General features: G+C 34.4%; 2 protein-coding genes across 3 annotated transcripts; both read left to right on the top strand.

Annotated features, from left to right (window-relative positions):
* Nucleotides 1-712: 712 nt before the first annotated feature.
* LOC105773911 (NADP-dependent malic enzyme) lies at nucleotides 713-5,554 on the top strand. The gene is made up of 17 exons (XM_012596110.2): nucleotides 713-1,064; nucleotides 1,821-2,016; nucleotides 2,114-2,265; nucleotides 2,356-2,461; nucleotides 2,629-2,694; nucleotides 2,856-2,951; nucleotides 3,043-3,114; nucleotides 3,209-3,292; nucleotides 3,407-3,505; nucleotides 3,593-3,640; nucleotides 3,739-3,891; nucleotides 4,335-4,424; nucleotides 4,540-4,617; nucleotides 4,700-4,774; nucleotides 4,873-4,963; nucleotides 5,052-5,180; nucleotides 5,280-5,554. Exons 1-17 carry the CDS (start codon nucleotides 958-960, stop codon nucleotides 5,366-5,368), a joined length of 1,731 nt encoding a protein of 576 aa, XP_012451564.1. The 5' UTR covers nucleotides 713-957; the 3' UTR covers nucleotides 5,369-5,554.
* Nucleotides 5,555-9,083: 3,529 nt separating this feature from the next.
* On the top strand, nucleotides 9,084-15,715 carry LOC105771807 (tryptophan--tRNA ligase, chloroplastic/mitochondrial). 2 transcript variants are annotated; one of them, XM_012593199.2, is made up of 15 exons: nucleotides 9,084-9,223; nucleotides 9,326-9,481; nucleotides 10,369-10,456; nucleotides 10,972-11,013; nucleotides 11,167-11,256; nucleotides 11,355-11,477; nucleotides 12,047-12,118; nucleotides 12,267-12,379; nucleotides 12,510-12,531; nucleotides 12,632-12,697; nucleotides 13,591-13,647; nucleotides 14,035-14,081; nucleotides 14,229-14,310; nucleotides 14,432-14,521; nucleotides 15,280-15,715. In XM_012593199.2, the coding sequence occupies exons 1-15, from the start codon at nucleotides 9,156-9,158 to the stop codon at nucleotides 15,412-15,414; spliced, it is 1,251 nt and encodes a 416-aa protein (XP_012448653.2). In that variant the 5' UTR covers nucleotides 9,084-9,155; the 3' UTR covers nucleotides 15,415-15,715. The 2 variants fall into 2 exon arrangements, with proteins under 2 accessions (XP_012448653.2, XP_052488829.1); XM_052632869.1 differs by having other exon boundaries at nucleotides 9,323-9,481.
* The last annotated feature ends 1,123 nt before the right edge of the window (nucleotides 15,716-16,838 follow it).

Here is a 16,838-nt window from a genome sequence, read left to right as displayed (position 1 = left end):
TTCTCATCCTCCCATTCAGTTTTTATGAATACTCATTAATAAGTTTTTTCCCTTTTACATTTACAAATCACTCACAACCCTATTATTGTGATTCAAACTCACAACAATGATATTGGTATTGAACTAGTTAGTTTGGAAATCGCTACGGATTGTTTGAACCAATTAAAATTTAGTTGAACTAATTAAATTAGATTTTCTTAATATATATTTTTATTTTTAAAATATTTAATCAAATCAATCAAACTAACAAATAAATATCCTAACCAATTCAACTACTAATCTAATTTTAATAACAAAGGGTGCGACTAGACTAAGAGCTAGGATTGAATATAATCATTAATAAACTTTTTTTTCTTCCATTTTCTGTTTTTCACTATTTTTATATTTTTAATTTTTATTCAGATGGCATAGGACTAGTTTTATTATATCCCAAAGTCATTAAAAGTGAATTGCAATTTGGGAATTATTAATAGTATTTTATTTTAAAAATAATGGCTGCTATATATATAGCTGTCGGTTGGTTCCAGTTTTCACCACGTTCCATCCTCTTCTTCCTAGTCCCTACCAGCACCACAAAGAATGCATTCATGCATTCATTACAAAAAAAAAAAACCATCCAATATATTGCAAGTTGCCTGTGATTTGTATAAAATAAGATAAAAATAATTTGTCCTAAATATCTTTAAGAAGCACCCATTTCTACACGTGGGGCCGTACTCAGCACCTTCTCTTTGACGTTGGAAAAAAAAACAAAGAAAGCAAAACGCCACCAAGCTTTTGATTTCCAACTTTCCTTGAACAATCCTTTTGGGGTTCCTTTGATTTCACTTCCCCTATAAAATGGGTTGGTTTTTGTTATCTGAAATATAAAGCCAAAACCTTTGTTTTGCCCTGTTTCAAAGCTTTCTTTGATCTTAGATAGTTGAGTAGAGTCTTTGATTATTGCTGAGAACAAGGATGGACGGTGGTGATTACAGTGTTGCTGGTGGTGTGGAGGATGTGTACGGTGAGGATGCTGCCTCCATCGATCAGCTTGTCACTCCTTGGACTGTCTCTGTTGCTAGGTGATTGAATTGGATTTTCAGATTTCTGCACTAATGTTGCCGATATTATCTTCCTTCACTTCTCATTTTTATAGCATGGTGTGTATGTGTATGTGCATTATAACATAAACAGAAAAGCTACTGCTTGTCTTTGAATTGGGTCAGATGATTTTGGGATTTGATTATTCATGTTTGCGTATGGATTCTCAAAGTCGAATTCAGATAATTTCTAATGATTATATTTTTGTTTTATATGATTTTGGATATTGGATAATTTTTTGCCTGGAGTTATTTCTGAGTTAGGGTTGTTGATTTTTTTATGATTAAATCATTTGAGTTAATAGGATTAAGCTTTCGAGTTTCTATCATCATATACAAAATATATATATATTTTAATTATCTAATCAAGTTGGTGATATCTATTTTATTAAAAGCTCACTATTGTCTGATTTTTAAAATGTTTTTATTTTCATTTTAAAACTAATTTTTGTTTTCAATTTTCATTTTCAGGAAAACGAAAATAAAATAAAATAAAAGGAAAATAGTATTTATTTCTTAAAGCTAAATGGAGCTTAGTTAAAAAAAAACAAATATTACTTATAATTGTATTTTTGTACTTATTTAACAAAAATATTATCTTCTTTGATATGCCAGCTTTACCACTTCAATGGAATGCTTATTTACTTTTTATAAATATAATTAGTTAAGTTTTTTCATCAACCGCATGAGTGAGCCATAATTTAGTATAGGTTTAATTTGGTATTATTGTTGTTGCAGTGGGTATTCGTTGATGCGTGACCCTCGCCACAACAAAGGGCTAGCCTTCACTGAGAAAGAGAGAGATGCCCATTACCTGCGTGGCCTTCTTCCCCCTGTTGTTCTCACTCAAGAGCTTCAAGAGAAGAAGCTCATGCATAACCTTCGCCAATACCAAGTTCCTTTGCAACGTTACATGGCCCTCATGGACCTTCAGGTACGTCGTCATTTCTTAAATTCCCCTTCAACATCACACTTCTTAATCAATCTACAGATACTGATGCGATGATGGTGGTTTCACTGCATTTTCGCAGGAGAGAAACGAACGCCTTTTCTACAAGCTTCTCGTCGATAACGTGGAGGAACTGCTCCCGGTTGTATACACCCCAACTGTTGGTGAAGCTTGCCAAAAATATGGGAGCATTTTCAGGCGCCCTCAGGGTCTTTACATCAGCTTGAAAGAGAAGTATGCAATTTGATGGTGTGCTGCCCTTTGTCTGATTGTTTCCTTTTTTATGTATTGCATAACAAATACTAAGCACTGCAAATCCACCAGGGGGAAGATTCTTGAAGTGTTGAAAAACTGGCCTGAGAGGAGTGTTCAAGTTATTGTTGTCACTGATGGTGAGAGAATTTTGGGACTTGGAGATCTCGGTTGCCAGGTAAGCTGCTCTAGCATGCATACGTGATTTCGAGCTAAGCCATGTATGCTTGGGACAACTTTTTCATAAAAATTACTTAAATGAAGTTAGCATAAGTGACTCAATTAAGTGATCTAACATGTAAATTTACTGCAACTTAATGTTTTTAATATGTGGTTTGTTTTCAGGGAATGGGGATACCTGTAGGAAAACTTTCTCTATATACAGCTCTTGGTGGAGTCCGCCCCTCAGCAGTAAGCATTAGCGAAACCATTTCTATTTCATGATTGGTTTTGCTTTGTTTTTTTTCCTTCAATGGACGAGTTTGTAGTTAAAATTTGTGTTGGATATATGATGTTGGTTCAAAATTCTTTTATGGTTTGATTGTTTACAATTTTCACTCAATAATTTGCAGTGCTTGCCTATCACTATTGATGTTGGGACAAACAATGAGAAGTTGTTAAATGACGAGTTTTACATTGGTCTTAGACAAAGGAGGGCAACTGGACAGGTTTGATGATTTTCCTTTACGTCTTTATAATTATTCATAAATGTATTTACTTTCTAAAGAAACTGAATTACGTGGATTTCCTGTGGTTTAGGAATACGCAGAACTTCTTCATGAGTTCATGTCTGCAGTTAAGCAGAATTACGGAGAGAAAGTTCTAATACAGGTAACATCATCGGTTCATGTTCATTTTTTGGCCTTTACTTTTGGATTTTTGCATGCACTGTTCCCTGAATGTATATGCTTTGCTTGGCTTTCAGTTTGAAGATTTTGCGAACCACAACGCATTCGAGTTGTTGGCAAGATACAGTTCATCTCATCTTGTTTTCAATGACGACATACAGGTAATACATTCTAAGTCAATTCCGTCATTTTTATTTTTTTCATTCATGGTGGTTACATTGTTTTAGTTTCAAGAAATATTCTTTTCTTAAATGGAAGCTCTTTCATAATGGCAGGGAACAGCATCTGTGGTACTGGCCGGGCTACTTGCAGCCCTGAGATTACTCGGTGGAACTCTTGCAGACCATAGGTTCTTGTTCCTTGGTGCTGGTGAGGTAAGGCTTCAACTAACACAATGCCAACAAAAACTTTTCTAGATGTGTTTCAAGCCTTAATTTTTTTTACATTTTGGGTATTCATAGGCTGGAACCGGTATAGCTGAGCTCATAGCTCTTGAAATGTCAAAGCAGGTAACAAGATTAAGCATTTTCTGATGCTAAATGTCTTTTTTTTTTTTCTGTTTCTTAAGGAAAGGGTTTAAGGCTAAACATTTAATTTCTTGTGACAGACTGGAAATCCGATTGAAGAGAACCGGAAGAAGATATGGCTTGTAGACTCAAGGGGATTGATTGTTGACTCGCGCAAGGAGTCACTTCAACACTTCAAGAAACCTTGGGCTCATGAACATGAACCTGTCAAGGAACTCGTTGATGCTGTGAAGGTGTGTATATCTTGTGTTGGATTCTATCTATATTGATGCATTTCTGAGGTAGTAGACCGGACTAGACCTGGTAGGGTTGAGGTACTGCCTGCAAGGTAAGGGTGAGCTAAGGGACTGTCAAAGCTTGTGCTTTGAGACACTTTAGGCTGCCCGGTTCATGCACATTGGTTACTAAGTTGCTCAGGGTACTTGACAATGAAATTGGTCTCTGATAGCTACTTGCCGTGTCAGGTGGCTTGCTCTCTGGTTGACCGCTAGAATGTGGTGTTTTTGCCTTCGTGAGCTATGACCTGTTCATATATTAGTATAATAGTATAATATTATATGTATATATATATTTTTTTTTCTTTAGCTATGACCTGCTCATATATTAGTATAATAGTATAATATTATATGTATATATATATATTTTTTTCTTTCTCACCTTTGTTTAAATTAATCAGGCAATCAAGCCAACAGTCCTGATCGGAACATCTGGTGTTGGAAAACAATTCACAAAGGAAGTCGTTGAGGCCATGGCAGCCTTGAATGAGGTTCTTTATCTCTCTCTGTCTCACTCAAACTACATATCTCTCTATGCATGTTGACACCATCTCAGTCTCGACCGAAGACCTTTGTTCTAATCCTAATGTTTGACCAAACTTGCAGAAACCTCTTATCATGGCTCTATCTAACCCTACCTCACAAGCTGAGTGTACAGCAGAAGAAGCATATACATGGAGCGAGGTATATATATGACATGTAATTTTCTTTTATTTTAGTTAAAATTATCTACATCTAATCTTTACCCCCTTTTTTTTATTTGAAGGGTCGTGCAATCTTTGCGAGTGGAAGCCCATTTGACCCCTTTGAATATGATGGCAAAGTCTTCGTGCCTGGCCAGGTTCTATCTGTAACCTCGAAAAGTATTTCTTAAGGTTGAAGTTTGCTTACACCCAGATTTTCTTACACTAGTTATCTCCTTGTTTGATGTCAATTCAGGCAAACAATGCATATATTTTCCCTGGATTTGGCTTGGGTGTCATAATTTCCGGTGCGATTCGTGTTCACGATGACATGCTTTTAGCAGCCTGTAAGTGCATCAAACCACTCAAAATCCTTCTACAACAACCCCTCTTATCAAAATTAGACTCTTAACTGCAACCCTTTTTGTTATACAGCGGAAGCTTTGGCTTTGCAAGTGACGGAGGAACACTACGAGAAGGGATTGATCTACCCACCATTCTCCGATATCAGAAAGATATCAGCCAACATCGCAGCTAAGGTTGCCGCCAAGGCATATGAACTCGGTGAGTGACCCTTCTATATAATTCGTTAAGCTCTTATATTCACTGCCGTCGTGGTATATATATATAAGCATCCATTGATATGTTGTTTGATTGGTGTAGGTCTGGCTTCTCACCTTCCTCAGCCGAAGGATCTGGTTAAATATGCAGAGAGCTGCATGTACAGTCCAAAATACAGAACCTACCGTTAGAAACTTGAAATTGGAATAGACTCGTCCTATATAGTCCAATGCTTTGTATGTTTGTCTGCTATTTGCAAAGCCTAAGCTTCACTTGGTTTTGCTCTTGTCATAGCACCAAGTTATGGGCTATTCATTGTTTTCTTTAATGTAATTTCAATCCTGTTTTGAAATGAATCACAATATTGCTTTTCTTTTTGTGGGGGTTATTTTCAATTCAATGTTTGTGTATAAAATATCAATCAATTATAACTTTGTTTTTCAAGGCATAATAACTAAATCACGAAAATAACAAAATTACTAAATATAAGTTCAAAGGATACTTTGGTTCATTTAGTCTTAACTAATTTTTTTTTGTTGATTTTATTTCAATTTAAAACTTGTGAGTTCCAATATACTTAAATACTCAGTATCATTCTATTTATTTAATTTAAGGTTTTAGACCATTATAAATAATTTAACAAATCTATACAAAAACATCTCCCCAGTAAACTACACCATTAGCCCTTAAATTATGAATATGTTTTTGTTTTGGTCATTGAACTGTTCAAAAGTTTTCATTTAAGTCACTGGACTGTTAAAATTGATGCTATATAACTTTCTTTGTTCACACTGCCGGCGAACCAAAATTCAAACATATTTTTTCTTTAATATTCGACACTGACTGCCAGATTTACTTTGATCTAAGTTATGTTTTTCTACTTGTCGATGAGTATTTATCTACCATACCGATCGTCAAATCGTCACTTGGAGATCAGTGGCGAAACTTTTAAAAAAAATAAATTAATTAACAATCCAGTGACTTAAATAAAAGTTTTTGAATAGCTTAGTGACAGAATTGTAAGTTTTTTTAATTAAGTGACCAAAACGAAAATTTACTCATAGTTTAGTTACTAATGATGCAATTTACCCTTAATTATAATGATTACCATGAAGTAAAAAGTAAAAATAAAGTCAAATCATCCATTTAACCAACAAATTGAAAAAAAAAATTTAAAGAATGTACCATCTATAAAAAAGGCCTAATGATAAATTTAACTTTTAATATTTACATTTTTTTTGTCAATTTGAGCTTTATTTTTTTATTTAAATTTGACCTCAACCTTAAAAAAAAGTAGAAATCATCTACCTTTAAAAAGGGTCAAATTTAGAGGTGCTCATTGGCCGGGCGGCCCGGCCCGATGGCCCGCCCGAAATATGGGAGGGTTTGGGTAAAAATATAGGCCCGAAATATGGGCTTGGGCAAAAAAACGAGGCCCGATTAAAAAACGGGCCGGGCCTCGGGCACCACTTTTTTGGCCCGGGCCTAATAAATATTTTTATTTTTTTAATTTTTTTAAATTTTAAAATATTTTTAAAATACTTTTTTAATTTTTGTTTTAATTTTTAAATAATTTTTTGGTATTTATTTAAAAAACGGGCCGGACCGAGCCCGGTCTTATGAATTTTTTCCCGGGCCGAGCCTAGGCAAAATTCTAGGCCCATATTTCGGGCCGGGCCCGGCCCGAACCCGGCCCGGCCCATGAGCACCTCTAGTCAAATTGTTGTTTTTAATGGAGATATTAACTATAATGTTAAAATTTCAAACATGCTAACCTACATTAGACCTGTCCATAGGCCGGGCCGGGCCGGCCCGAAAATTTTTTCGCCCACCTCCTAGGCCGGGCCTGCCTGCCCGGCCGAAATATGGGCCTAAAATTTTTTCCAGGCCCGGCCCGGGAAAAATATCATAAGCCCGAGCCTGGCCCGACCCATTTTTAAAATAAACATTAAAAAATTATTTTAAAAAAAAAATTATTTTAAAAGTATTTTAAAAATAAAAAATAAAAATAAAAAATATATATTTATTATATTCGGGCCGGGCCAGGCCCGGGCCAAAAAAGTGGTGCCCGAGGCCCGGCTCATTTTTTAAATGGGCCTCGTTTTTTTCCAAGCCCATATTTCTGGCCTATATTTTTACCCGAACCCTCCCATACGGGCGGGCCGTCGGGCCGGGCGGCCATGGACAGGTCTAACCTACATTCATGCTAACTTTTTTTTATGAACTTTTTATAATTTTTTTTCTAAATTTTGAATTTTTTGAATATTTTTATAAATTATAAATTATTTGTTGAAGTTACATATAAGATAAATAGTATCATATCAACATGAGGTACATGTAGACACTCTAATGTGGGTTGTCACACTAACATTGTTAAAAATAATTTTTAATTAGCATTTTCTTAGTAAAATGATTTGACTCTATTTAAAAGGTTAATGACCAATTTAACTAAAAAAAGAGTACAAAAATACAAACTTGAGAGCTAAATTTATTATAATAAAAAATTGAGAATAAAAAAATCAGTTCAAATTAATAAAATTTAACTCTTTTAAATAACTTTGGATGTTTATAGAAAAAAAATAAGAATTTTAACGGTTAGTTTACCTCCTCATTTTTATTAGGTAAACTATAAAAATGGTCACTAAATTTTGGTGAAATTTCTTTTTTTTACTAATTATGAAAAGTTACGTTTTAGTCGTTAAAGTTATTGACTTATAATGTTTTGGTCACTCGTCCGTTACTGATTGTTACAGCCTTAACGGAAAAGTGAGGTGGCACAATTTAAGAGTTAATATCTAATTTGATCCCTAAACTATAACTAATTATTCAATTTAGTACTTTTACAACATTTTTAACAATAATTTTAAAAAAATGTTAAAAATTCTAGAAGTTATCAAAAAATCTTAAAAAGAATCTGAAATTTCATTATTTATTTTTGAAATTACAAAAATATTTTTAAAAATTATAATTTTGTAAAAAAAATTAAAAATTCATAAAAAACATATAATAAACAAAACCCATCCTGCCTGAGAAAAACCACGTTCATCAAATAAAGCCAATAGGAAATACATGTCGCTTTCCTTTAAACCCTATGTGAGCTTTGCTATTTGTTCCTCTAATAATGAAACCATGCTTCCAAAGGAAACATAGACTAGTGAGTTAGATGGCTTTGTTTCAAGCCATTCCATGCACTCTTCGTGTCTTCGCTTAGTGGTTTCCAAAAACTTGAACCATACCCTCTATCACCTTTGATCCTTCCATCTAAGTATGCGGATGGTACCATTGGGCTAATCAACTTGGCTGGCCAAATCTCTAATACCCCTATTGCTTCTTATATGATTTTTTTAAATTTTATTTACTTAATTATAATTTCAAAAAATAAATACTGACTTTTTAGATTTTTAAAAGATTTTTTGATATGTTTTTTAGAATTTTTAATAACTTTTCAAAATTATTGTTAACAATATTGTAAAAATACCAAATTGAATGTTTTAGCTATATTTTAGGGATCAAATTAGATATTATCCCTTGAATGAATGTGCCACTTCATTTTTTCGTTAAGGATGTAACGAACAATCATTAACGGATAAATGATCAAAACGTTATAAGTCGATAACTTTAATGATAAATATGTAACTTTTCATAGTTCATTAATAAATTTTTTACTAAAATTTAGTGACTATTTTTATAGTTTACTCTTTTAAATATATATATATTTTTGGAATGCAATATATTAAAATTTTTTAAGGTCAATATATTAATTTTTATATCTTCTTTATTTTGTGAATTTTATTAATTTCTAATTATTATTAATTTATATTATTATTTTTTGAATTGGATTGCGGATCGGTTTGATTTTTTAAACCGGTCCAATCTTCACCCAATCCGTCATCTCGCGGTCTTAGTTTCTCCCTCGTTTTCGCAGGATAAATCTTTTCCCAAAATCACCGTTTGAAAAAAAAAAAAAAAAGGAAAAAAATGGGACGCGCAGTTCTCTCTCAATTTCTCACCCTTTCTAATACCACTCCTCGCCTCTCTTCTTCACTGTACGTACTCTATCCTTCTCGCTTCATACTTAGATCCATGAAAATTTCATTTTCAAACTATTTACATTCTTGTTTGGCATTTTCTTTTTTGTACTAAAGCAGGTTTTGCGGCAGACTTGGAAGTAAATACTTGAAAAGGCCTGGATCCATCCGTCATAACCGTACTATAAATGGAGACAATGGCGCTGGTTTCCGTTGCTGCTGCAGTGTCTCGCTCTCGCAGCCAGCTGTTCCCGAGACTTCTTCTATCCCCGTGAGGTAAAATCTCTATTTGCATAGTTATTTCCTTATCTTGTTTCTAATGTAATCAGTGAAGTAAAAATTTAGGACTTAGTAATTTATTTATCGTCGATGTACTGGTAAATATAAGCTTGTTTTCATTTGTTAAATCGAAGTGTTGAAAAGCGAGGATGTAACTGTTAATCTAGAATAACTTTGCTTATTTCCTGTTTGGAACCAAATTAAAGTTGAATCCATTGCAATGGAGAATGAATTTGAAGGAAGATTTGCTCTCATATGATTTTATCGATTAAAAAAAAAATAGTTTACTGCATCCAGACTAAGTAAATTATAGATTTAAAATATACAAGCTGGTTCTGAATTGTCAAATCGAATTGTTGAAAAGCGAGAATGTGATTGTTAATCTACAATAACTTTGATTTTAGTCTGTCTGGAAGCAAATTAAAGTTGAATTCATTGCATTAGAGAATAGATTTTAAGGAAGATTTGCTCACATGTGAATTTTTTTTTATTCAAAAAAGGAAGTTCATTGCATCAGGAAGCGAATTATAGATTTCAAATGACCTTAAATTTTTATTTCATTACATTAATTCCAAAAGCAATGCAGTGGTATATAAGCTTGTTCTGAATTGTTAAATTGAATTGTTGAAAAGCCAGAATCAGAATACTAATCTAGAATAACTTTGTTTATAGCCTGTTTGGAACGAAACTAGAGTTGAATTCATTGAATTAGAGAATGAATTTTAAGGAAGATTTGCACATATTTGATTTTAATGATTTTGAAAATCGAAACCGTTTTATTGCTTTTTAGACTAAGCGAATTCAAATTACCTTAGTTTTTATTTTTTTACTTAATTCTCAAAGCACAAACATGGCTTAATAAGCATATATTGAATTGCTTGCAGGAAGAGGATAGTGTCTGGAGTCCAGCCAACAGGAGCTATCCACCTTGGGAATTATCTTGGAGCCATAAAGACTTGGATTGAGCTTCAGGTTCTTCTGACTTTCTTTGTTATATTCTCAAGGTCAAACATGTTAAGTAATATGAATAATATGGTTTTATGACATCAGCAATGTAGCTACTTCTGATGAAGTGTACAGAATAAATATCTTTGTTTCCTTTTTGATCAACTTTAGTTGCTTTTGAAATTAGTGTGAGACTGATGTTTGTCCTTGTGCAGTGTACCTTTTCTAGATTTTCATTGTGAAAATGGCATGTGCTATCTTTTTTTGTTGTTGCTGTCTTCTCAATATACTCATTCTTGTTAGACTTTGAAAATATCCCCAAGGTTGGGTTTTATAGCAGGTTCTAGATGACAGGTACTTTCTGGATTCATGGACCTGAACTAATGAATGCTTCCAATTTCTTGGTTTCAATGAGAATAAGATTGACTAAACCTGTTTAAGCTAGTGTCTGTCCTTGTTATTTTGATACTTACAAGGAACTTTACCATTATGTTTAATTTCTTGCATGATTAAGTGTTTCTTGATGTGGTTCTATTTTGCAGGACTCATATGACACACTCTTTTTCATTGTGGACCTCCATGCGGTATGTTTAAAATATTATCTATGTGCAAATTTCTCATTGATATTGCTGCCTTGCAATCATCTTTTATGTTGGACTGCTTTTTGAAAGCAAGATTTTCTTGATTCTGGATGACTATTTACCTATTTTCAATTGATTCATTTTCTCAACGTGCAGATTACACTACCATATGATACACAACAACTATCTAAGGCAACAAGGAATACAGCAGCTATTTATTTGGCATGTGGTGTGGACACCTCAAAGGCGTGTTGCTACCTTTTTTTTTCCTATATGATATTTTCATGAGTTATTTTGCTGGATGTTTGAATTCTGGTTGCTTAGAATTTTCTTTGTCCTTGCAGGCTTCTGTCTTTGTGCAGTCACATGTTCGTGCTCATGTAGAATTGATGTGGCTACTGAGTTCTGCCACACCAATTGGTTGGCTAAATAGAATGATTCAGTTTAAAGAGAAATCTCGCAAGGCGGTGCGTTTTTAGCTGTATGACAGCTCCATCTCCTTATTATTGATGTTATTTTCACTATTATTATTAGCTTTAACTTTCTTTGGATTCTGTAATATTACCTCTTACTAGTGAAGTTTTTGTCCCAGTGAATTTGGAGTCTGTCAAAAGGGGAGTGCTTTAGATGTCATTAGTGAATATAAATGTTCGGAGAAGAATTCGGCCGGTTTGATGACCTCCTTTGGTCTACTAATCATCATTGAGCATTACCCAATATACTTACTTGCTCTAAATGTGTAGGCATCATTGCATCAATCTCAATGATGCAGAAATAGTTTAGCTAAAGCAAATATCATACTATGGATACCATTTCCCAGAAATGCCCTTCTACCTCTGGTGCTTTCACCATTTATTGTAACAAAGAAGTTTGTAGGACTTGTGACATTATGTAAGATGTTTTTCCAATGTCAGGGTAAAAGAGGATTGGTATTCTTTCCAGTAGAGTCATTATTTCTTTTCATCTTGTTTCTCTTACCAAATTTATGCTTTTTGTCTGTTTACATTAATTTCCTTCCTCTGTTATGGTTTTGCAGGGAGATGAAAATGTTGGAGTTGCTTTATTGACCTATCCTGTTCTGATGGCTTCTGATATTCTTTTGTATCAGGTGGTTCTGGAAGCATAAGTAGCATTGATTTTTTTTAGCATGCTTAACAACTTTGATAGTTTGAGTATCTTATCTGAAAAATGTTGATGTTCTGATTAAGTGCCCTGAAGATGCATGACTCTTACACACTTGCAGCATGCTTCTGCAGTCTGATTTAGTTCCAGTAGGTGAAGATCAGAAGCAGCATTTGGAGTTGACTCGTGAGTTGGCTGAGCGTGTTAACTATTTATATGGAGGAAGGAAGTGGAAAAAGTTGGGAGGGTGAGAATCTATTATATTTTATAATATTGATTTAAATAGTTGATTCATCATTGTATCTGTGCTTTGCTTCTGGTTGCTGCTCATTATCATCATTAAAGCTTTGACTCTTAATATTTTATTTTGGTCACAGGCGTGGTGGTGCTATTTTTAAGGTGATTGTCTATACCAACACTTGGTTTAGACCTTGCATCGAAGCTCATGAACCATCAAAACTTATGGAGGGTCCTTATCTAAGTTTGTTTGCTTCTGTAGGTTCCTGAACCCCTTATACCACCAGCTGGAGCACGAGTCATGTCCCTAACAGATGGTCTTTCAAAGGTTTCTTCAATCGATAATTTGATATGTTAAACTTGCTGCTGGTAGATGAATATAAGAGTTTCTGACCTTCCCACGTCCTATATAGTGCAATTTCCTCTTTGATGAATTGCGTACAGATCAGGGGCGGATCTTGGGGGGTGGGTGGGTGGGTGGCAGGGGCCCAGCTCCCCCTAAAATGGAAAAATTTTCATTTAAATTTATAAAATTTTAAATTAGTAAGGGTAAAATTGCACTTTGCCCCCCCCCCAAAAAAAAAAAAAATTTGTGACTTCGCCCCTGCCCCCCCCAAGTCGTATTTTTGGATCCGCCACTGGTGCAGATGATCATGTTGGGAACTTTTAGGATTTTAAGAATCAAGTTTATCTTCTGCATTTTTATTTCTCTGCAGCTATCATTCTCAGTGATTAATACCATCAAGTAATTGTTAAATCGAACTATCATGATTACCTAATACAGATAGACCAAACTGTCTTAAGACGGCTTCATGGATCTCACTAAATTTAACTTCATTGCCACTTATTCAATTAGCATAAGGCCTTCTATTTCCTACATTCTCACTTCCATTGCATAATGAAGCTATTAAGAATGCATTCTTCAAACTTTAACCTAGTTACTTGTTCATAGAAGTAATCATATTGAATCATATTTAGCTAAGCTTCGCAGTTTATAACTGGGGATATTTGATCTTTGTTCTTGAACGTCATTTTACAGATTGGAAAATAATAGGAAATATGAAGTCACCTTTCAACCTTTTTCATCTCTTAGTTCTCGCTCTGTAACTGCTAAAGAGGAAATAAGTAATAGCCGATGAAACTGTTATAACCTATTTGTTTGTATTCCGAAATGATTTTTTCTGACACTGACTGATTTATTTCTGGGGCTCAATTTTATAGATGTCCAAATCTGCACCTTCTGATCAGTCTCGCATCAATCTTCTTGACCCCAAGGATGTGAGTGGTTTAATGCATTTTCTGCCTTGTTTCTCCCTGCCTTGTGTGTGTTTGTTTGAAAATGACAATAGGTTTTATTAATACATGCTTACTAGAGTTGAATTTTTGGGCTTCAAAAACTAATTGTAAGTTACAGTATTATTTGGGGGGGGGGGGGGGAAGGAAAGGGTTCTTGTGGACCATCTTACAAAGTTTTCCCCCTTCTTGTAAGTTTATCTAATAAAGTTAATACCAGCTTTTTAATTAAAGAATACATGCTTTTATGACTTAATACACTCAATTATTGATGCTATGAAGAAATTATGGAGATTAGCTGGTTTCAGAGGTCTGTTTTTACCCGTAGTTCACTTCAATCAAAATTAATCTCATTTTTATTTTGGTGGTAAGGTGATAGCAAACAAGATAAAGCGTTGCAAGACTGACTCATTTCCAGGGTAAATTCCTCGTCTATACTGTTAATTTGAAGTTTCCTTTATATTTCCAGCTTTATTTTCTTTTTACATGTTTCTTTATATGACAATAGCATCTGATATGAAGTTTTCCAACTTATTGTCTTGTTTTTCTTCTGGCAATTCTTATAGCATGGAATTTGACAATCCCGAACGTCCTGAATGCAACAATCTTCTTTCAATATATCAGCTAATTTCGGGCAAGACAAAAGAGGTTTGATAGCTGTTATGTTTTTCTCCTTATTTCAGGAAATTATGGGGTCATTGATCTGAGGCTTGATAGCTTACAAGAGATTCAACACGAGATAACTGTTATGTTTTTCTCCTTATTTCAGGAAGTTGCACAGGAATGCCAAGATATGAACTGGGGCACATTTAAAACCCTCCTGACAGATGCATTGGTTGATCATTTACATCCTATACAGGTTCTCAGCACTATATGCAACATTATTTTTAGTTTTTTATCGTGCATGATAGGAACATATACATGGTATTCTTTTTATCTTATTGTGATTAGGCATGTTATTACCCCAAGTGGACTTAAGGTGTGTACTTTTGTATTAGTACTTTATCCTAGACATATATTTCACCTTAAGATTAATCATGTTAAATCAAATGCTGGCTTACAAATAATTCTTACCATACAGTCATGTTTGTGGGGAAGAAATATATATTTATGGATCTTCTTTGACTAATTATTTTCGCTTTCAAATGATTATAATTTAGTAGTAAAAGCATTCTTGATATAATTCTGTTCTTCATTTTTCTTTTTAATGAAGGATGTAATTGAGGATCTAGTGTCTCCTGCTTATCTTATTTCATCTGTTTGGTCAACCTTAGTTTCAATAAATGATTCCCGGCAATTGCTATGAAGCTGTCTACTGCAGTCTAGCAAAACATAAAATCTAGTCATATCCATGTTGCTGCTTCAGTGTTGAACCTGCATTGCTGCCAAGATGGTACCAATGTTTGATTAGATTATATCTTTGACGGTAGTGGTAGGTGTTTCTTTTCATGAATAAATTGCATGTGCATGGAGAGTTTTTTCTGGTTGATGTGCATGAAGTTGTTTTCAGCCAATGTTGTGACCACATTTTGTTCATTTTCCCTACTTTGGTATGGCATTGGTTTTGCATGTCCACTGAGGTGTCCCCATCATTAGTTTGGTTTTCAACTTTTTCAGGTTCGGCATGAGGAAATTATTTCTGATCCAGCTTATTTGGACGGAGTCTTGGGAGAAGGGGCTACTAAAGCTGCAGCTATAGCTGATGCTACTCTTAGTAATGTCTACCAGGCAATGGGCTTCTTACATAGATGAATGAATTGGTTTGCGTACAAACCTTAATTTGACTTTTAGATGATTCATCATCGCCCACCATTTTTTGGAGTATATACCCATTGAAATGGTCTAAATGAGTGCAAAGGTTATTTCTTTGAAGGCCCACAAATTGTATGTGGAGTTTCCTCTACCTCACCTTTCCAGATAGGTGCCATTTATATCCCTTAATGCTCTTTAAAGATGCTTTCTTACTGTTTTTTTACCAAGACAATTTTATTTGTATAAAATACAGCGATCCTAATTAAAATTTAAACTCTTTCATGTTTTGCATGGGAACAAATTACCAATCTTATATAAACTGTCATTTTTTCCCTCTGAAGGCTTGTGCTCAGATTTATTTAGTGCAAAACAAGCATTCTTTTGTCATCGAGGTGAACTGTAGTTTCCAGTGATTGGTCTGATTAAGTGCTTTTTCCGCATCGGCTTACGATACTTCTTTTCAAGGATATTTCTTTGAATGATTTGAATGGGGACAAAGGTTCATCTAGAATTCTAGCTTATCACAACTGGTTTGAATTAAGGCTTAGTTAAGCTTTGGAAAGTTTAGAATTTGGGTAGTGTTTATCGCGTCCATGGTGGGATTCTCATCAGCATAGACGATGATGGAAGAGCGAATATTGATCCTTCGGGTGAAAATCAAAGTCAGCAATTCGTATTCTCATCCAACTCCACGTGTCCTCAGCCTTTTCTTTAACGAAGGAGAATACGTGATCAAGCATCTATAAAAGACCATGTGAGGAAGACATTGAGATGAATGGCAATGTAAAATCCGCTTTACCCTGTCTCTTCCACTCTCTCTTCAATGTGTGGCAAAGGAATAAAGGAGGCATCCTTCTCACCTCTTCCTTTTTTAACTTTTGGCTGACAGTTCCATGGGAAGGACGGACAGAGACTTGACAAGGACCACTGTCTGCTTATGTAAAGGTAATGTTCTCATTCCAATCACTAACATACTTTTGGGCTTTCTATTGCCCTGTCTTGATAGCCTCTTGAATCATGATCCTTTCAGCCTCCTTTTGACATTTTGATTTTCTCTTCTTACAAGGTTTTCCCGCTTAGAACTGCCCTTTTATTATTATTATTATTAAAACAGATTATAGCCTAAAGTTTTTAGGAAATCGCGGTTTTGCTAATACAATTTCATTGCCATAGGCGCTTTATGCTTTTAGGAAACTGTAGCATGTACTCCTTTCAGTTGATGATTTCCAATCAGATGGCAGCCATGCTTATTAATGATTTATTTGAAGGCGTTCTAGTTCTAGGTTAGCCAATGACCTTGTTTGTTTAAACATTTGTTCAAAAATTGCAGTCTGCATATGGTTGGTCAATATTTGATTAATCTTTCTAGAGTACGATATTTGCCACCCTTAAAAAGTTAGAATGCTAAGAGGAAAGAAAATTAG

This window comes from Gossypium raimondii, chromosome 6, assembly GCF_025698545.1.
Source record: "Gossypium raimondii isolate GPD5lz chromosome 6, ASM2569854v1, whole genome shotgun sequence".
Classification (NCBI taxonomy): Eukaryota; Viridiplantae; Streptophyta; class Magnoliopsida; order Malvales; family Malvaceae; genus Gossypium; species Gossypium raimondii.
This window is presented reverse-complemented; position numbering and strand designations above follow the sequence as displayed.